Below are 22,338 nucleotides of genomic sequence, written 5' to 3' on the forward strand. Positions count from 1 at the left end.
GGTAAACCAACACTCCCCTCCCATACCTTTAGGCCATTGAGGAAGAGAAAAAGAACCTGTAGTTTACCTATCTCATCTATTTCCACATTCCAAGGGGGTGGGAGAACCATAGCAGTAAAGAATTAAATTTTTTCAGTAATTTTGCATTTAAAATGTATTGATAATAATGCATTCTTGCTAAAAATCATAAAAATTACAATGATTTGTGGGTACACACATTCAGTAGCTTTTTAATACCATCAAGTATTGTCTGGCAGACCGATCTGAAAGTAGAATACTATAAATTATAAGAACAAGCTGAATTTAAGCATACAGAACTGGAGTAACTCTTAATCACTCATTTAATAGGAGTGGCAGAGACTGCTAGTAATCCCTAAATATTTTCCATTTCTCCCTTAGTGAGAATATCTCTTATTTATTTTTTATAGTTAGATTAATGGCAGACTGAAATAAGAACTACATTTCTCAGCCTCCCTGTTAATCAAGTGTGACCCCACAACTCAGTTCTGGTCAGTTTAAGCAGAAGTGCTAGTTGGAGTTCCAGTAGTCATTTTGAATCACGCCATACAGTGAAGTAACATGACAGAAGGAATCCAAGTTTCTGACTCTGTGAATTGCCATACCAGGCCTGGAAAGACTACCTCTGGACTTCTCGAAGGGAAGAAATTAAATTCTATTTTGTTTAAACCATTATTAATTTTTATTCTTCTGCTATAAGCAACTAAACCCAATCCTAACTCTTAATAGGCCAACTATCATAAATCCTTAGTCATATATAAAAATGATGTAAAACTTGTAGTATCATTAACCCATAAGATCTGAAGAAAAGAAATGCATTTATAGGTTAGTTCTTGGCCCAGCAAAAAGATTCTGACAGCCTACCAATGGAACCCAAATCATATTTTAAGGGATTATAATTATCATGGCTTGAGGCAAATGACCTAATTATCTTGTCATTTAGAAAGCTCCATTTTTCCGTCTTGTGCATCTGGTTAGTATGAAGAGAGAAAACCTATTCTCAAAAGGCCAAGTAGGAACTGTGATTGGATAAAAGCAAAAGAAGACATGGAAGTTGCTGCTTGGGGTGAATCTAGTTTAGTTTTCATGCAATGGGGCAGAGAGAGCCTTCACTGCTAACATGTAGTCTAGCCCATTTAATCCAAAGATAGCCTACTGGGATTTGGAATAGTGTAATAGTGAAGTAGGCATTACTTGAAATGCCATATCCCAGATTATATATATTTGAGACCCAATAGGGTGGTGGAAGTCATAGTAGGTATTTTTTACTTTTTATTATCTACCTACCTATCTATACACATATGTAATTTTTATAACACAAAAGCAGATATACTATACATACTATTATGTACCTTAATTTTTTCACTTAACAATATATCTTGAACATCATTCCACATCAATATATATAAGGCGGCTTCATTCTTTTAAATGGTTGCAGATTATTCCACTGTGTGAATGTATCATTACTTATTTAATCAGTCCTTTATCAATGGGTATTTAAGATATTTCCAGTTTTTGCTATTATAAACAGTGCGGTAATAAGTATTCTTATATTTATTATTTTTCATTTGCATAAGTATATATTTAAAGAGATTTTTGCTATCATGATAGGTGAAAACTATTGTGTATTAGTGTAGGATTGATCTGTATTTCGCCTCTTTTTATATTTTATGAGTCATTTTTATTTCCTTTCCTGTGAAATACCTGTTTATTGCTTGCCCATACTATGGTTGTTGTCTTTTTCTTAATTATTTTTGGAGTTCTTCATAAGTGTACACTTAGAGAAATGTACACTTTGTGATATAAGTTTCCAATATCTTTAATAATGATTTTATGTACTATTTGACATAAGAAATACTTTGCTTTTTCTCAATATATTTATAAAAGAGTGCAAATGATAAGGCAAATATGAAATCAACAAATTCTACCAAAATGTTCCAGAAGAAAGAAAGGCCAGAACATATTAGAGTAGGTCTATGACAAAAGCAGTATTATTCTTTTCTATTTTTCTTAGACACTTCCAAAGAAGGTGCTGAGAGACAGGATACCAGAAGATACATGTGTATAAAAAGGTACACAAAAGCAAACAGGCTGGGAAATTTAGAGCCAAAAAGTCTATAAACTATATTATGCTATTACTATTACTGTACTATGGTTTTCTAATCATTTTCTGACACTCCGATAGCTACACACATACAAATGTATACAAACCAGTCTCACTGTCACCAATTTCTCCCCTCCAACCCATCCTGCAAACTGGTACCATATTACTTATTCCTGTATTACAGCTCTGACAAAGTCACCCTCCTCTCCTAAAGCTTTCAAAACCTAACCACTGTCTAACAACAAAAAATATTAGTTGGCATTCAGGAATTTCCATGATGACTCCTGCCCCCAGACTTCTCTCTTCTAGCCCTATATCCTACTGCTCCCTTGTAAGTACCCTATATGCCAATTAAACAGGCTTATTCATCTTCTCTAATATGTATATCTGAATAACTTGACTATTATTAAGGTAAGGATTCATTATTCCAAGGTAGGTTCATCACCAAGATATTTTATCCGCATTTCAGAAAAAACAAAATGGAGGCTTACATAGCTTATCAGTATCAGGGTCTACTTTCAAATCCAAGTCTGGCGGATTTATTCAACATCCATTTACTATAAGCAAACAATCTCAAAGATATTTCATATACATTTCAAAGATATCTTACATATATTAATTTTTTTGTTAAACCTTGTGAGGTATTAATTATAATCTAAGGTTTTAAATGTAGAAATTGATGTTCAGAGAGGTTGAGTAATCTGGTTAAAAAGACACAGTTACTAGTAATAGCTAGTAAAACAGGAGCCAGAATTCAAACCTGAGAATTCTTCTTAGTACTCTTTCTACCATACCTCTTGTTTTTAAATGAAAATGTTTCGGATTAGATATGGAACAAGTTTCATTACATGTGAAATATTTATCTTTTTAAAATATGTAATATGAATAAAAAATACTTCCTAGGACCTGGGAGGGCCCTTTGGGAAAAATGATACAAATATGGATAAAGCCCATGAATAGAAATTAGTTTTGCTTTTGATATTTTAATAAATTTTACTAGCACTACTTTTCAAATACAGCTTAAAAAGATGGTAAATAGCAGTACACTAGGCAGAAAGTTTTACATGGCAGCATATTTTAAAACTAATCTAATAAATTTTTAACTGATTTAAGAAATAATTTTAATATGGATAGTAAAGACTTCTATAATTTTAATTAGGCAGATCTCATAACTAATTTGGAGAATTAAAGGCAAATTCTAAATGTTGCTAATAATAAACTGTTTAGTGGAAACATCTAATTACAGAATAGCAGATTTGGTATGGTTGTATTTATGTAAAACATATAGCTTTTTGACTGATAATCATGTTTATAGATTTTATTTAAAAAGTAAAAACATTTACCAGTGGTTATTTTCAGGTTTTGGAATTATGTGGTAACTTTCATTTTTTACTTAAAATGTATCTGCATTTTTTTTATAACAAATACATTATTTGTATAATGAAAACATATTTTTCTTAAAAAATTATATTAGCATCATAGTTCTTATCTCGCACACGTGCAGGATGCTGTCCTAGCTGTCACACAAAATTATTCCAAAAGATACTGGCCTGCCTTTAAGGAATTTAAATTGAAAAGATAACACAGACAAGATGAGCAGACTGGGCATATTTTCCAAAGCACAAAGAAGTTTGTTTGCCTGGTTTTCTGGATGATGGGGTGCTAGAAGTTCACCAATTATAGCTGTGGCCTCAGATTTGTGTAGAACTTATTTTTCTTAATGACATTGATCAATGATGGCATTTAAATTTCTTTCAACATGAGGCAGTAGAAATATCACTACTTTAAAATAGGCTGATTTAAAAAAATAAATATAAAAAACTTGACAATTAACAAGCACTGTTAAAGTGAAGCACTCACTTTAGTGATGGAAATGCTCATTGGAGTTTTCAAAATTCCTTTAACTGTTCTTAGAGCTAGTTCATAAACTGAATGAGAAAATCAGTTTTGTTATTTTACAAACATTTCTCAAATTTGTCTAAAACTTCTTAACAGCAATGCCTATCTTAGGTACAGTGCTGGCTGCATTTATGGGCAGCATCCCATTTAATCCTCAAAACAACCCATATAAAGTGGATATTATCATCATCTCCATTTTTTTCCAGATTAGAAACAGGCTGCTTAGCTGTTTGGGGCCACAGAGCTACTAAGTGGGAAATCGGGAGTTGAGCACTGGTTTCCTTAATTTATGTATAATATCTGCAAAAAGCACTGGTCTGAAGTTAAATCTATGGAGCTGTAACAGGATTACTAATATCAAAGCCCAGTCTCCCAAAGGCATGCTTGGGAAAAGAACAATCTTTCATACGGGAGATAAGCTATAGCATTGAGATTTTTATTGCTGTTGATTTGTAGTTACTACAAATGTCCAATGATTCTCTAGGGTACTTTTTGTTGTGTGGAAGAAGAGAATTCAGGGGTAGCAGGGTAGCCGGCATCAGAGGTGTGGGGCTATAAGGAGAAAAAGAATCTTCCTCAAGAAACTTCCAGGGAATCATGGTATAGCCAGTGGTAACTCTTCTGCAACCATAATTAAGGAGGCTCACCAGGGACTCTCATTTATCTAAAGATAAAAGATAAGCTTCATTCAAAAGTTATCTTTTAAATGCCAGCTAATGCCAGAGAATCACAGACCCCTCCATGCCTTGGACCCACTGATCCTTCTAGCTTCATGGCTTGTAATGCAACTCTCTGTCCTACGTTTTTTTTTTTTTTGCTCCAGTAACACCAAACTGGTTGTAGTCCCCTCATCTTAATCTTTCACTGCCTTTACTTTTGATCTCCCTTCTGTTTAGAATACTGTTATTTGCGGAAGTAATTCTCATCTTTTAAGATCCAAATTAGATGTACCTCCTTTAGAAATCTCCCCCCTGAACATCTAAGGTAGATGAGGAACCTCTCTTGCATGGTTCTACAGCATATTATACTATATGGATCTTTATATTGTCTTATCTTCCCTGCTAGACTGTGAGTTTATCAAGGGCAGGAAACCTCTATATCCCAGATCCTTAGTGCACATGTGATAAATATTTATAGCCTGCCATCCCTCATAGTTAAAGTCAAGAAAGGAGGTCATAAAACTGATCAATACATTCTCAGAAGCCAATTCTTCATCCTAATATACTTAAACATAAGAACTTAGCATACCTGCTTTACTGAAGTTGGAGCTCTGCTTTGTAAAATATTGTAAATTCCTCAAGAAAAAAAGGCAGAAAGAATTATGAGCACTCTCACTACCAAGTGCTCTCAAATGAAATCAGTTTGAAGCAGTTTTCATTAAGATGGATTGAATGTGGCATCGTGAGAAACACTTTATCAAATGTAGTGTTTTACTTAGTGATTAACTATATACCAGTTGATGAAGCTCCCCAAATCCTTTGTAATCCCACCACTCCAATAAACATTTAATGAGTATATAAGTTCAAAAAGCCTAGCAGAGGATTTAAACCTTCAATCTTGTTTTTATTTACTCTTGGAACTCAATTTCTCACTTCAAGTGCAGAATGCTGGTGCTTGAGGCTCATCTGTTGCCCTGGTAAAATTAATGTGCCTCCCACAGTTTAAATTAAACATGTGATATTTAAGATGAAAGAAATTTAGTAAGAGTGCCACAGTAGCATGCACACTCGCCGTAAAATGTTTGAACATCAGCAAATTGTTTTCTCAAAAATAATTCATTCAGAAGTTTTAAAAAATAGTATCGAGCAAGATTTGTTTTAACTCTCAAATGTGAAATTTGAAAAGGAGAGATGAAGTTTAATAATTAAATCCTGTGGTACAGCAGTTAGCACTGAAAACTGAAGTGTGATGGTACAGTGTAAGCCATATTTATCTGTGTTACAACACATGAGCTGTTATTTGGTCCCTACTACTTACTATTGCTGTGTCTTGGGCAAGTCATGTAGCTTTTCTGAGCTTTCTCATCTCTAAACTGGGACTATGAATATTGTATGTCCCTATCTCACTGGTTTGTTGTGGGGTTCAAATGAGATATGCATAGGAAAATGTTTTACAAACCACAGAACATCATATAAATCTAAAGTAGCATTACTATTACCATACAATACACAATTAAAAAGAGATGTATACAATCTGCTTGATGACTATAATAAATGTAACTGCTTAGATTTAATTTTGAATAATTTATCTGTCATGGAGTTAAACTTTACTTAAGTTTACAGAAATGTAATAAACGATACATAAACTACTGATCTGTAACTTGGCAAAAGTAAATAAGGGAAGAAAAAAGTCCTGGACAAGGGGAGAAAATAAAGACATTTTATTAGTCCAGAGAGGTCAGTAGATTTTGGTATGAACCTAATATGAAGCAAAACATTTAATTACATGAACCAATGATTATCATCTGCTAAAACACCTAAATATTAATCAAAAGCAAACAATCAATTGTTTCATTAGAAATATCCAGGAATTAATAAACAAGATCTTATACTCCTCTGGGGATTATCAGTCTGAATAAATCCAAATGGCAATTTAGCGTACAAGGCACTTGGTAAAAGTTCTTTTGTCTATAATATACTGTATATTTAAGTATAAGTATTTGCATTTAAGGGTACTATGTGTGAGGTATACATCATATATCTTATAGAAGCTTTTGAAATGGGATTTTTAAAATATCTATGCCTATTTTGGGAGCTACAGTTTGTTACAAAAGGCCTTGACATTTTCTGGTTACTTCAAATGCTTAGCAATCTTGCTGGAAAGCAGAGACAGATATATCCCAAATACAATCTTATTAAGGAATGTGTTGAAAAATAGATGATTTTAAAAGTATAATAAGATACTCTTTCAAACATATTTATGTACAATAAGTGATTATTTAAATATAATAACATGGCCATACAATGAAAGATTCCATAACCATTAAAAATCCTGTTATGACAAAGTATTGAGAAATACTTACAAAGCATTCTTAGAAAAAGCATTTCACCTGAATCTAACAATTTTGCGACCTAATCCATTTTTGAGGAAATCAGAGATAGAGAAACAAGTTAAGTAATATCACAAGGAAACAATCAAACAAATCCAGAATTTGGAACATTCTACAAGTCATTTGGCCTGATTTCACAAAGCAAATGCCAGGAAGAAAAGGGGAAATATGCTACTTGCTTAAAAGGGATTTAAGAAATCTAACACTCAAATATAATTTGTGATTCTTGAGTGGATTGTGGTTCTAAAAAAACAGCTAAAAAGAAATTCTGGGGACAAGGTAAACTTTCAATATGCACTGAAAATTAGTTAATATTAGGGAATTATTGTTATTTTTTTCTTTTTCTTTTTTTTTGAGATAGGGTCTTACCCTGTTGCCTGGGGCTAGAGTGCAGGGGCATCATTATAGCTCACTGTAACCACAAACTCCGGGGCTCAAGCAATCCTCCTGCCTCAGCCTCCCGAGTAGTTGGGACTATAGGCACAAGCCATTATACATGGCTAATTTTTCTATTTTTTGTAGAGATGAAGTCTCACTCTTGCTCAGGCTGGTCTCGAACTCCTGGGCTCAAGCAATCCTCCTGCCTCGACCTCCCAAAGTGCTAGGATTATAGGTATCAGCCACTGTGCCTGGCCTGTTAATTTTGTTATATGTGAAAATGGTATTATGATTATGTATGAGAATATCATCATTTTTAGAAAACACATGATGAAGTTCTTAGGGGTAAAGTATGATACCTACAATTTATTTTGAAATAGTTCAACAAAAAATCATGAATATACAGGATTCCTAAATGTTTTTCTTCAATTTTAATAACTTCAAAAATTTAATTGCTATAAACTTTAAAAAAATCATTTGAATCTTTATTTATATTTATTTTATACTTATTTGCTTTTTTGAATTTTGAATAATAGATTTTTAATGTATTTTCTGTTCTAGTCAGCATTTGCCATTTTCAAGTAGAGAGGAACTGAAACAAAAATTTATCATAAAAATTTATTCATCAATATCACAAAAAATCCAAATAAGTATAAAATTATAAATAATTAAATTTCAAAGGCTGCTCTTTTGCCAGTTTATAGCAGTTAAACTTTTGAAGTCACTAAAGCTTAGCACTCCATTAAGACATTGGGATGCCTACTATACATTGAAGAAGCAAATATGGTAACATTTTCAAAATTACTGAATGTAGTTATAGGGCATTTGGATGTTCATTGAATTATTCTTTCTACTTTTTCTGTATTAAAATTTTTGAAAAAAATTGTTTTGCTTGATGAAAAGTTAAAATATTATAAAAGAAGGAAATGATTCTATAATATTAAAAGATGAAAAAAGCTGTTATAATAGGATTATAACATGACTCAGTTTTGTATTAAATATCTATAGACATACTCATCTAAACATACAATAAGAAATATAGAAAGGGGCCTCAGACAACTCATGGTGGCTGCAGTGGCTTGGGTGTGGTGCAGTGGTGACTGAGCTGCCAGCCTGGCAGGCTAATGCTGTGCGGGTGCTGGGCTCACCCCAGCAGGGATGATGGTGAAGTATTTCCTGGGTCAGAGCATGCTCTGGAGTTCCTGGGACCAAGAGTTCACTGTCTTCTGGTAGCAATACCCAAAACCCTACAGCAAACATATCTTGACAGAAGACATACTGCACTGGGTGGTGACCCCTGACCAGAAGCTCCTGTCACGGTGACTCCTGACCAAGACCAACAGGATGTCCCGCTGGGCCGAGCGACTGTTTCCTGTCAATGTTGCTCACTCGGTGTACATCCTGGAGAGACTCCATTGTGGATCCACAGAATCAGGCCATGACCACCTTCACCTGGAACATCAACCATACCTGGCTGATGGTGGTGGAGGAACCATGTGTTTACTATCTGAACTCTAACAACATTGGCTGTACCAAAATTCATCGGGAAGCCTGGGTCTCCTAGTTTATTTGGCATCTCCAGAGCTGTCCTGGAATTTGGTCTTGCCCTGGTTCAAAAGCAACGTGACCAGGACTATGAAAGGTTTTGAATACATCTTGGCCAAGCTGCAGGGTGAAGCCCCTTCCAAAACACTTGTTGAAACAGCCAAGGAAGCCAAGGAGAGGGCAAAGGAGATGGCACTGGCTATTACAGAAAAGGCCAAGGACCTAGCCAACAAGGCAGCCACCAAGAAACAGCAGTAGCAGCAGCAGTGGCAATGTGTATAGCCAGCCTACCACCACCACAGCACACCAGACAACTCAGCTCAACTCCCTCTGCCCTCTCCCCATTGTACTGTATTATTAAAAATCAACTTTCAGCCCTATCCATGGTCTGGGTGGTGGGTTGTGGGTGGGTGTCCAGTTTGGCATCTGCGGTACACCAGACACATTATCCATGTCTAAGCTGGGCCTGCCATCTCCCTATAGGGCAGCTGAGGACAGAGGTGTGGTGACTTGCCCCTATCCCAGACAGTATGCAAGTGAAGTGGCAATAAACACTAGACTGTAAGCCCCATGAGGGCAGGGCTATTTGTTTTGTTCTCTGATGTGTCCTAAGTACCTGGAACAATATCTAGCATATAATAGGCACTCAATAAATATTTGTTGAATTAAAAAAAAATATGTAGAAAGAACATATATCATAAAGTTAACAATTAATCTGTGTTAGAATACTTTCTCTTTGATTTTCAGTATTTTTCATAAACCATAAATGTATTATAAACAAAAATAATGGCCATTTTACATAGATTTAATACTTAAATAAATGCATAAAACAGCCTTTAAAAAGGCCATTCTGCTATTCTCTGGGTAAAGAATAGTTTGTTTCTTAATCTAAATTCATTAAACTCTCAATGATAGCTCTACATTTGATTATCATCATAGATTCAATTTTTTTAAATTTGTTTTAAAATGAATTTTTCTTTATATCAGAATTTAACATAAACTAGAAACCAGGAACCTGAGACATCCTGGTACTGTTTCCAAAACTCCTTGCTCTCTTTAATTCCAACAGATTTCCCCTCTACTTCATGTACACACTATTCCTTCCTACTTCCCTTTCTTTTATCCTTCATTCATTAAACTTTTATTATTGAGTATCTACTATGTGCAGGGACATAAGGGATACAGTCCCTGCCCAAAGAAAATCAAATCTCCTGTGAAGACATATATAGAATGGACAATTATAAACAATGTGTTAAATGCACCAATAAGAGACGAGCAGAGGGTTTCACTGGAAGGTACTAAAGCGGAATATGTGCAGCCAATGTGAGAGAAGTGGAAGAGCCAGGAAAGGTTAAGTCTCAGAGGAGGAGTGGGAGTTCTCCAGGTAAAGATCAGGATCAAAGGCATTCCTAGCAGTGGGGAAGCATGAAAGAAGAGTAAGATTATGGGGAAATACAAATGGTACACTATTGCCAGATTTATTAAGTGTAAGGTAGGGAATGGGAAGAGCTGAAGCCATATAGATGGGCAGGAACCAGATCACTGAGGTCTTGATTGCTGTGTCAACATACAAATAGAGTGATTAGAATCTTCTTGCTCAAAATGTACCTTCTGAATTCTTGTTACAGACTTTAATCTACTGAGTTTCAAGATCAGAATCTTTTTTTTTTTTTTTCCCAAAGTGACTTTTGGGAAAAAAATATTGCAGTTGTTAGATATATACTGTTACATGGAATAGCCATTTTTGGAAAAAGACTGAAGAACAAATCCTCCACCGAGAACTTGTCATTCACGTAAATGAAAAGAATACAGACATGGACCCTGGTCCCTTCTAAGCATGTCCACATTTCTTTTCTTCTCCTAAAAAAAACTGTTTCAGAGCTTGACAAGGCCTTCTGCAAGAGCCAGCAGTACCCTATCACACTAATGACTCCTCTGAAATGGGCATCTTGGTGAAGATTAGGTATTGGCAGAAGAACCAGAAACAAATCAAGTTTTCAATCTCAAAACAAAAACAAAAATGTTACTCATTGCCTCAGGCCTAATCATAAATCTGTGGTATGCACTTTTTAATCAGAAAAGGTAAGACTACTTACATCTCGGGCTTTCACATAGAAGGCCTCTTGAAAAGCAGCTTCTAATGAGCCAATAAAAAATACAGGATGGCAGTCACCATATCTACAGGAAAAATTGAGTCTATTAATTAAAATACATTTCAAATTCACTTCAAAGTTTCACAAGTCTAACCAATGACTTTTAAAGTAAACATTGGGGCTAATGTCTAGTGCAAACTAAACATTAAAACATTTCTTCAAAAGCGTAGAAATGAGCAATTAGCTTTTAGAATTCTTCTTGGCATATACTAATATATTAGGACACAGGAATTTTAAGTATACCTAGCAAATGGATTTAATAAGTGCTGTGAAACCATGCCATTTATAAGGAGCAATTCTTGATTACTCACTTTCATAAGATATTCCTAGTTACATTAGTCTTAACTTCCCACTTTAGTTCATTTATTATGTAATTCCAATACAGAGGGGAAAAAATGGTTTCTTGCAGTTTCTATGTTATAGTGTAATACATCAGAAAATAGCACTAAAGAGAAATATAATTTATAACAAAATTGAGAGTTAAATATTAATCCTTTTTATATTTAAATACCTCACCAGACTGTCAAATGCATATAAAACATTATATATTTACATTAGAATCTTAAAAGAAGAAATGCTAAACAATTCCAAAAAAAGCTAAAAGAAAAAAATCCACTATAATTAAAGTTTCTAAATTACCTTTTTACTTAATTTTATTTTAAAGAATTTTTTGTTTGTCCTAGGATATACTAAAAATTAGCATCCTATATCCTAGTACTTTGGGGAATATAATAAAAATATTAAATTAGAATCCACTTGATCAACTTCTACAAAGATATAGAAATCAGTTGAATAATCTATGAAGTGGCATAAATGATTTGCTAGTTATCGCACATTGAACCATATGTGTTTCACTATCAGGGCTGTATAAATTGATAAATGTACCTTTGAACAATTTAAGGACAAATTTTAAACAATCTATAATTAAAATTGCCCCAGAAAAATCACAGTAGCATGAAAGAACATCAAGTTTATATATTTAATGTCCTAACCCTACCTTGAAGAAAACTCTGCTGTAAATTGTAATAAGGCATCTCCTTCATTTTCTGCGTTTTCTGGCACTAAAAAACAAACAAAAGAAAAAACAAAAACAAAAAAAAACAAAACAAATAGACACAAAAAACAAACCACATAACATCTAATCCCACATATAAGAAATATATTTAATCAATAAAGAGGAAATAAAATTAAATTTTAGCTTCTGTGATATATCTGAGGGGACATTTTAACTCAACATATATTAGATTTTATCAAACCAGAATTAAAAACCTTAAAAAAATTCCAAGCTTATAGATTTTGGAAAACCAACTGACACAATCCTGCTAAGCATTTACAATATGTGCCAGTCATCACTTAGGATTTCAATGTTTTCTTGAAATAGACATCTTGTGATTAAATTATATTAAAAGAGTCTGACATTATTTTAAAGACCTCATTAATTGGGAAAATAGTCAATTTTATGTAAATATCACATAAACTTCTGCCCAGAGGATTTCTCTATTTCACAGAATAAATGATTCAGTTAAGGATTTATTTTAGTATTCATTTGCCAGATAGCATTGCTTGTTATTCTACAGTATGCATCTCATTAAGTAGAAGTGAGAAAGATGGCACATTGAGTTTATTTTTCTCCTTTCCAAAGATGGGTACCAGTGTATGGAAAAGTAATATTACTATTTTTAAAACTGGTAAGATGTGGGGAAACAAGTACCAGTTATAGAAAGTACAGTTGTTTGTTAACCTCTAGGACTAAAGTAAAAAGAGTCATAACTAATTATACATGTAAAACAAAAGTTACATTCCTTTGCATTTTTTATGAATTTTCCTAACGCGCCAGGAATTTTTGGGCTTAAGATAATCAAAATTCAAAACGCTCTGATTCTAATGAAGAATACCCACTCACTATATTTTCTCTCTCCAAACCTGGAGGTCAGCAAGAGATTTTTAAGTTCACTGTCCTTCATAAGTTTGTGTACTAGAAGGGAGAATTAAAAAGCTAGACCCAAAGAGCTATTAATACTCACTCATTGAAGATTTTCTCAGGGCAGATGATGCCATGCCGAATACTTCTCCATCATCCACTCCAAATTCTGTAGCATCTTCAAAGTCATCTCCATCGCTATCACTAACCATATGAACATCGGTGCTTTGCTATTTAAGGAAAGTCCTAATTAGTTCCATATTGACTTTAATTATATCAAATTCTAAAGTATAAGTCATGTAATTACAATATGATATTAATCTTAAAAGAGTTTTAACAAATACTTTTCAAATAAGAAGTCATTTGCTGGAGTAAAGTTTACTATTTTTCATTTTAAGGCTTACCTACATTTCTAAACTTGCCATGATACTTGTAGACCAAAAGTTGGAGACTGAGGGAAAACAAAGAATGCTTACATATTCAATGAAGATAGGGATTTTTGTCTGTTTTATTTCCAGCCTATACTATACAATTAAGTGCTCAATAAACTAGGAAATGGGTACAACTGGAGAAGTCAGAGACAAAGTAAGCCACCAGTCTCTCAAAAAGCTCACACTAATCTATATTTGGCAGGTAGAAACAATGGTAGCATTTTCAAACTTGCCATTTCCTTATTGCAGTGGTTCCTAAATTTTTCATTAGTAAAATATGGTATATTATCCTCACGGCATTATCAGAAGATGACACGAAATACACTATATATGAGAGCTCTTTGTAAACTGAAGGCTATTAAATGAGTTATAATAATGATGTTTAATTTAGTGAACATTTATTGAGAATTTACTCATTATCATGCTGGGAACTGAAAAACATTCTCTCCTTATTTTGTTTTTGGCAACATCAGCTGACGTTTAAAGTATTTAAAACATCACCTTCAAAATATGAACTTAGTGGCTATTCCCTCTGGGGTTAGAGTGCGATTCCAAAATACTGAAATTTAAAGCATTAGAACTGGGTAGTGAGTACGGACAAATATTCAAGCCTTAGGTGAGCAAAGGGTCCAAGCAAGGTATCTGGAGACATGCCTGTCTGCTATGTTCAATAAAGTCTACAAAGACTATTTAGTAAATGAAATGTCTATCTTTTAAAAATATTGTATTATGTACTTAAGTTATGAAAATGGGGAAACTATTTGATCCTTCAGCCTATGCAGAAGAACCTAACATAGAGATAAATATCTGACAGAAAAGCATTAAGAGAAACAGAATCTAAGACTCATAAAATGTAGCTAGAGTGGATGTTAGAAGTCAGCCAGTTATTGAATCATAGATTTTAAAGGTGGAAGGGATCTTAGAAATCTCTCATTAGTGGTTTTCCAACTTCTTTTCATGGGGTTACCTTCCTTCCCTAGGCCCAAACAAAATATTAAGTAAAATGGCAATGCACATAATAGATAAAAGTAGGGCTACTCTCACTGAGGCAGGCAGAGGGAAATGGGGAGCCTGATATTCTTAGAGTTGGCCTTTACTTCCTCATACCTATCTGACAGCTGGGGTACCTCCAAAGGATTTCAGAATCCTGTGGAATAATTTTTGGAACTGCTGATCTAGTAGGTCTAATAGTTCCAAATGAGTAAACTAAGATATTTACTACATTTGATTCAGTATGTTCAGCATTTCCTACTTGAGCATACCCAAGCATTAATGCCCAGAATCATAATCGTAATATTTTTCCTTGCATCTTTAGGACAGTCTTTCCAATAGTTTAAATAGACAAGACAATGAAGATACACTTGTTGGATGAATAAAATGAATGCTCCTTGCCTTAACCAGTATACCCATTATTCTGACTCTACCACTGTTTCTTACAGACACCTTGGTTCTACAGGCAATCCTAATCCTCTCTTGTTTGTTCTGTACAGTCAAGATAAGCTATTCAACAGCTTAAAAATTCAACACCCCCTCTCATTTCAAAGCAGTAAGGGAGACTCCTCAACAAAACAACATGTTTACTAGGACCACTGTGCTTGAATTCCCTCTATGTTTCAGGCAGTCAAATATCTGGAGTGTGACGTTCCCTTTAACTTTGAGGCTTAGTGTTAAACAAGTAAAGGCTCAAGATCTACAAGGCACACTAATACACTCCTTTACAGTGCCTAACCAGGTTCACAGATAAGCAAATGGAAAGAAACAAAGGTCAGTATGACAGACCTGTTCACATCCTCTATCACTGAGGTCCCCAACCTCCCCACCCCTTGCAAACAGGTTTGTACAGCAAGAGGTAAGCCATATACCAGGAGGTGAGAGGCAGGTGAGTGAAGCTTCATCTGTATTTACAGCCGCGCCCCTGGTCTGTGGAAAAATTGTCTTCCATGAAACCGGTCCCTGGTGCCAAAAAGGTTGGGGACCTCTGCAATCAGCTAAGCTATCATCTCAGTCTTTGCTTAAGTCTTGCCTAGTACTCATCCCTCTCTTTGAGATGCATCAGGTAAAGATCAAGGGGTGGAGGAACAGGAAAGAAAAAAAGTGAATGTTCTCTATAGATACCTCTTTCTTTTTTTACCCCTTTTACATTACTGTCCCAGATCTATCCTCTTTCTCCAAATCCAGTTTTCAATTAAATAGCCCATTTCCATAACAATAGGACTTTAGCTCACACTAAGATACTGATTTTAATTTTCTCATTGTGTCTCCATTATTCATTTTGCCTTCACAAAGTATAGAATCCTCCCTGAAAATCCCAGAAAACAAAATCCTACAACCATGACATCTTCAAAAGGAGGTATGTAAAAAGCCGATTTTGTTGAAAAAAGTATATTCCAAATATGAATTATTGAAGTATCTGCAAGAATGAGCTACTTAATTATGCATAAGGAACTCCCAATCTCTTCACATTTTCTTATCAGCCATCTAACAGGTTAGGAAAAGCTTTTTCTAAAAAATGAGATAAACAATCTTTTTTTCATTAATGTTTGCTGATGAGAATAGATAATCTCTTGGTATCAGTCATGGCTATCCTAAAATTCTTTGACTCCAAAAAAGCTATTTAGTAAGAATTATAAAAACAACTAAAAAAATCAGTGATTCTATCTTGGCTATTTATTGCATTCATTATCTTTATCATTCAATAAACATTTACAAATCCCTACTAAGTGCCACAATGTCTGAAACTGTGAGAAAGATACAGTCTATGCTCTCTCAAGGAGCACCATGTAATATATACAGATAATTATCATACTGAGTGATAAGTGTTTTGACATATAAATTCAGAGAAGAATATCTAACTCACTAGGGGTGGGAAGATCAGGGAAAACTTTCTAGAAGATATGATAACTAAACAATTTGAGACAAAAATTTAGAACTCATAACTGGCATTAAAGCAAGATCATAATTGAAGCAGTTGTTCCTTTAAGCTACCATGTCAAGGCACCAGGTTAAAAGCTAGGTATACAGAGATAAAACATGGCATCAGCCATCAAGAAATTTCATTCTAAAAGGAAGATATATTTAGTTGTGAATATTTCTTTTTTAATGTGTTAAGTGATACAACAAAACTGTGAGCCAATGTCATTGGAGAATAAAGGAGAAAGTGATTCATAGGATCAGTGAGGAAGGCTATACAAGGCTTCACACAAGTATTAATATTTAACCCACACCTTGAAGGAAAGATATCATCAGTGTGGTTGAGTATGTGTATAAGAAGATTGGTGAGGAGGGAGTTGTATACTAGGCAGAGTAAAAACTCATGCAAGGAATTGGGTATTAAAAAAAAATCAATAAAGAATTCAGAAAAGTAAACTGTATCATCAGCTCTATATGTGAGACAGAAGTGTGGACTGGCAGTAAGGACAAAAAGGTTTGATGGAACTAGATTGTGTTAGTCCTTAAATTGGCATGCTAAGATAGTTGAACTTTACTTTGATGGCAAAAGGGAAATCACTAGAGGTTTTTAGGCAGAGGAGTATTCAAGGAAACAACTCTGATGGCAGTGTATATATGTATGTGTGTGTGTGCCTGTGTCTGTTTGGGATGGTGTGGTGGCATATGGCAGATTACACAGGAAGATTTAAGAGGGAAGACCTATTTCAAGTTTCAGGTGAGGAACAGAGCATCTATACTTCAGCAGTAGCAGTGGAAATTGACTAAAGGTGACAGACTTAAAATATACTTCAGCAATACTGATAGGAATTGTTGACCAGTTAGACTTGGAGATGAAGAAAATGGAAAAGGCAAAAATGACATCAAGATTTCTAGTCTGGGTGATTGAGTGGGTAGAGAAGGCCAAGACTGGTGAGGGAGGATATTGAGGCCAGTTCTCAGAATAAATCTGAAGTAGCTGTACCACATCCAGGTAAACATATCTCATAGGCGGCTGAAAAGAAAAATAAAAACTAAAACAAAAACACTTTCTCAGGAGTTCAGGAACAACGTCCAGAAAAGATTTAGATTTGGAAGCAATCAGCATATAAATAACAGTTAAGGTTACAAGAGTGAAGATGATTACTTCTATAAAAGTAGAGGAAGAAGGGTGATAATGATTAGAACTCACAATAGCTCTATATATGTATCTATATATTTTCCAATTGGTGAAGGAAGAGAACCCAGTAAGAAATGGATAAACAGCTGTCAAGATTAGAAAATAAATTGAGAGTGTGATAGAAGGAAGGTCTAAGAAAATTTCTAGAATAGGAGTGGATGACAAAAACTGTAAGTAGGTTTAGTAGAATGAGGATTAAGAAAGAAATAGCTATGGTCTTATAAGGAAAGCCACAACCAACCACCACCACCAAAAAACCCTGAATTTTTAATCAAAAGTCAAAGAGTTGAATACTCTTATCATTTTCTGTATGATTTTAGGCAAGTATCTTCACACTCCAACTCTAGAATATGACTAACTCTGACCTCAAAATTACTGTGAAAATGAAAGGAGATGACATAGTATGTACAGTAACTTACAGAAACTATTAACTGACTTTAATAGTTAAATTCAATTTTAGTCACACAGTACAAAGAAGCCAAATATAGGGAATTATGTGAATAGAAGATGAAGAAATAGAATCATCCAATATTGATCACTCTGAGAAACTTAGCTGTGGAAAGACAAAAAAACAAAGAAAGATGGAGCTAAAGGGTGAGGGGGGAGAGTCAGGTTTGAAGGAATATATTGTTTAGAAGATTTGAACATGTTTTCAGGATGAAGAGAAGGAACCAATAGAGAAGGAGAGGATAAAATGCAAAAGAGACCCCATACCTATTGAGTCAGTGTTGTGGGACAAGCTAGATAACGGGCAGAACATAACCTCTAATAGCAAAGAAATTTCTCAACTAACAGAATATGGCAAAAATTTGATGCCACTATAAAAATATCCTCTTTTGAACAAAAAGGAAAGATTCATAAAAATCTCAATGTATCAGATCAACTGGGACAGTTTCAAAAAAACATTTGACCAGTGATCAGACAGTAAACAGTTTTTGGCTTGGGTCTAGTATAAGCATTAACGTGAATGAGGAGATGGGTTTTGGGAGAACATGGGAAGTTCAGTTTTAAACAGAGTGAATCTGAAGTGGGCAAAGAGATGTTTAGGAAGCAACTGGATTACTATTTAGCTTGTCTGCCTGTGGTGCAATTTCACATACTATAGGATAGGGAACCTGCGTCCTTCTGCTTTCAAGATTTTCTACTTTTTGATAATAACCATACTAACAGGTGTGAGGTGATGTCTCATTGTGGTTTTAATTTTTCATTTCCCTGATGATTACTGATGTTGAGCATTTTTTCATATACTTGTTGGCCATTTGGATGTCTAGCTTTGAGAATTGTTTGTTCAGATCCTTTGCCCATTTTTAAATTGGGCTTTTTGTTTTTTTGCTATTGAGTTCCTTCTACATTTTGGATATTAACCCCTTATCAGATACTTATTTTGCAAATATATTTTCCTATTTTTTAGGCTGCCTTTTCACTCTATTGATTGTTTCCCTAGCTGTGCAGAAGCTTTGTAAATTGATGCACTCTTACTTAGCTATTTTTGCTTTTGTTGTCTGTGCTTTTGGAGTCAAGTCCAAAAAATTATTGCACAGAACAATGTCCTGAAGCATTTACCCAATGTTTACTTTTAGTAGTTTCATATTTTCAGGTCTCAGATTTAGGTGTTTAATCCAAGTTGATTTTATTTTTATATATGGTGAGAGATAAGGGTTTAGTTTAATTCTTCTGCCTATGGAAGTTTTCCCAGCACCATCTGTTAAACAGGCTGTCCTTTCCCCACTGTATGTTCTTGGCCAAAGATAAGTTCACTACAGATGTGTGGATTTATTAATATTTCTGGGTTCTCCAGTCTGCTCCATTGGTTTATTTGTCTGTTTTGATGTCAGTACCATATTGTTTGGGTTACTACAGCTCTGTTATATAATTTGAAGTCAGGTAAGGTGATTCCTTCAGTTATTCATTTTTTATTTTTTGCTCAGGATAGCTTTGGCTATTCTGGGTCTTTTGCAGTTCCATATAAATTTTAGGATTACTTTTTATATTTCTGTGAAGAATATCATTGGTATTCTGATGAGGATTGCACAGAATCTGTAGATTGCTTTGGGTAGTATAGACATTTTAACAATATTGATTCTTTCAATCCATGAACATGGAATATTTCTCCATTTTTTTGTACCCTCTTCAAGTTCTTTCATCAGTGTTCTATAGTTTTCATTGTAGAGACTGTTCACTTTTTTGGTAAAGTTTATTCTTAGGTATTTCATTTTATTGTAGCTATTATAACTGGGATTACTTTCTTGGTTTCTTTTTCAGATTGTTCACTGTTGGCATGTAGAAATGCTACTGATTTTTGTAAGTTGATTTTGTATCCTGCAATTTTACTGAATCTGTTTATCAGTTCTAATAGTTTTTTGTAGGTCATATGTGTCTAGGAATTTACCCATTTCTTCTAGGTTTTCTAATTTATTGGCATATAGTTGCTCATAGTAGTCTCTAATAATACTTTGGATTTCTCCAGTATCAGCAGTAATGTCTCCTTTTTCATCTCTGATTTTATGTTGGTCTTCTTTCTTTTATTGTTAGTCTGGCTAAAGGTGTGTGTGTTTTATATATCTTTTCAAAAAACAACTTCTTGTTTTATTGATCTTTTGTATTTTTTTCAATTTTATCTATTTCTTCTCTGATCTTATTTCTTTTCTTATGCTGATTTTGGATTTGGTTTGCTCTTGTTTTTCCAGTTCTTTGAGATCCATCGTTAAGTTGTTCATTTGAAGTTTTTGTACTTTTTTGATGTAGGCACTTATTGCTATAAACTCTCCTCTTAATACTGTTATTGCTGTACCCCATAAGTTTTGATATGTTTGAGAAATTTTTAAATTTCCTTCTTAATCTCTTCATTGACCCACTGGTCATTCAGTCAGGAGCATATTGTTCAATTTCCATGTGTTTATGTATTTTCCATGGTTCCTCTTGTTATTGATTTCTAGTTTTATTCCATTGTGGTCAGAAAAAATACTTGGTATGGTTTCAATTTTTTTGAATTTTTAAAGACTTATTTTTAACCTACATATGATCTATTCTTGAGAATGATCCATGAGCCAAGGAGAAGAATGTATTCTGCAGCTGTTGGATGAAACATTCTGTAAATATCTGTTAGGTCCATTTGGTATGTAGTACAGATTAAGTCCAATGTTTCTTTGTTGATTTTCTGTCTGGATGCTCTGTCCAGTGCTGAAAGTGGAGTGTTGAGGTCTCCAATGATTATTATATTGGGATCTCTCTCTCTCTCTTTAGCTCTGATAATATTTGCCTTATACATCTGGGTGTTCCAGTGTCGGGTGCATATATATTTAGAATTGTTATATCTCCTTGCTGAATTGACCCTTTTATCATTATATAATGACCTTCTTTGTCTCTTTTTACAGTTTTTGTCTTGAAATCTATTTTATCTGATAGAAGTATAGCTATTTCTGCTCTTTTTTGGTTTCCATTTGCATAGAATTATCTTTTTCCATCCCTTTATTTTCAGTCTGTGTGTCTTTATAATAGGTAAAGTGGGTTTCTTGAAGACAACATAGAGTTAGGTCTGTTTTTTTTTTTCTTTATCCATAACTTTTGATTTATCCCTTCACATTCAATGTTATTATTGATAGTTAGGACTTAACTACTGCTGTGTTGTTATCTGATTTCTTTTTTGTGGTCCTCTCTTTCTTTCTTCCTTCCTGTCTTCATTTTAAAAGTGATTTTCTCTGGTAGTGTGTTTTAATTTTTTGCTTTTTAATTTTTGTGTATCTGTTGTAGGTTTTTTGATTTGAGGTTACCATGAGACTTACAAAAACCATTTTATAACCAATTATTTTTAAACATATGACAACTCTGCTTACAAACAAACATGCAAAGAGAAATCTAACAGAAATTCTAAACTTTAACTCCACCCCCCCTTTTTAACTTTTTGTTGTTTCCATCTATATGTTTTTTATATTATCTATCTCTCAAAAAGTTGTAGTAGTTATTTTTGATGAGTTTGTCTTTCAGTCTTCCTACTCAAGATGGAAGTGGTTTATATATCACAATTACAGCAATAGAGTATTCTGTATTTGTGGACTTACTGTTACCAGTGTACCTTCAAATGATTTCTTATTGTTCATTAACGCCCTTTTCTTTCCTATTGAAAATCTCCATTTAGCATTTCCTGTAGGACAGATCTGGATGTTGATAAAATCCCTCAGCTTTTGTTTGGGAAAGTCTTTATTTCTCCTTCATGTTTGAAAGATAGTTTTGCAGGATATAATTAATATTCTAGGGTTAAGGTTTTCTTCCCTCAGCACTTTGAATATGTCATGCCACTCTCTCCTGGCCTGCAAGATTTCCACTGAGAGTCTGCTACTAGACATAGTGGAGCTCCTTTGTTATTATTTTTTTCTTTTTTCTTGCTTCCCTTAGGACCTTTTCTTTATCCATGACCTTTGGGAGCTTGGTTATTAAATGTCTCGAGGTAGTCTTGTTGGGGTTAAATCCACTTAGTATACTTAGCCATTCTCATACCTGAATATTGATATCTTTCTCTAGGTTTGGAATGTTCTCTGTTACTATTTCTTTGAATAAACTTTCTACCTCAATCTCTCTATTGCCTCCTTAAGGCCAAAAACTCTTAGATTTGTCCTTTGGAGGCTATTTTCTAGATCTTGTATGTGTGCTTCATTCTTTCTTCTTCTTTTTTCTCTTCTGTGTATTTTCAAATAACCTATCTTCAAGCTCACTAATTCTTTCTTCTGCTTGGTCAATT

The 22,338-nt window shown here is 34.1% G+C and overlaps 1 protein-coding gene and 1 pseudogene across 2 annotated transcripts in view; one reads left to right on the forward strand and one right to left on the reverse strand.

Moving 5' to 3' along the window:
* Positions 1-22,338, reverse strand: part of FAF1 (Fas associated factor 1) — a 440,606-nt gene that overhangs the window by 132,150 nt on the left and 286,118 nt on the right. For both annotated transcript variants that reach the window (XM_069477930.1, XM_069477931.1), the window contains 3 exons: positions 13,171-13,297; positions 12,144-12,207; positions 11,090-11,171 (listed from right to left, as the gene is read on the reverse strand). In XM_069477930.1, the coding sequence (XP_069334031.1) occupies positions 11,090-11,171; positions 12,144-12,207; positions 13,171-13,297 (273 nt within the window). The remainder of the gene's footprint in view (positions 1-11,089; positions 11,172-12,143; positions 12,208-13,170; positions 13,298-22,338) is intronic.
* Positions 8,610-9,251, forward strand: LOC138389514 (PRELI domain-containing protein 1, mitochondrial pseudogene; annotated as a pseudogene).

This window comes from Eulemur rufifrons, chromosome 8, assembly GCF_041146395.1.
Source record: "Eulemur rufifrons isolate Redbay chromosome 8, OSU_ERuf_1, whole genome shotgun sequence".
NCBI classification, from domain to species: Eukaryota; Metazoa; Chordata; class Mammalia; order Primates; family Lemuridae; genus Eulemur; species Eulemur rufifrons.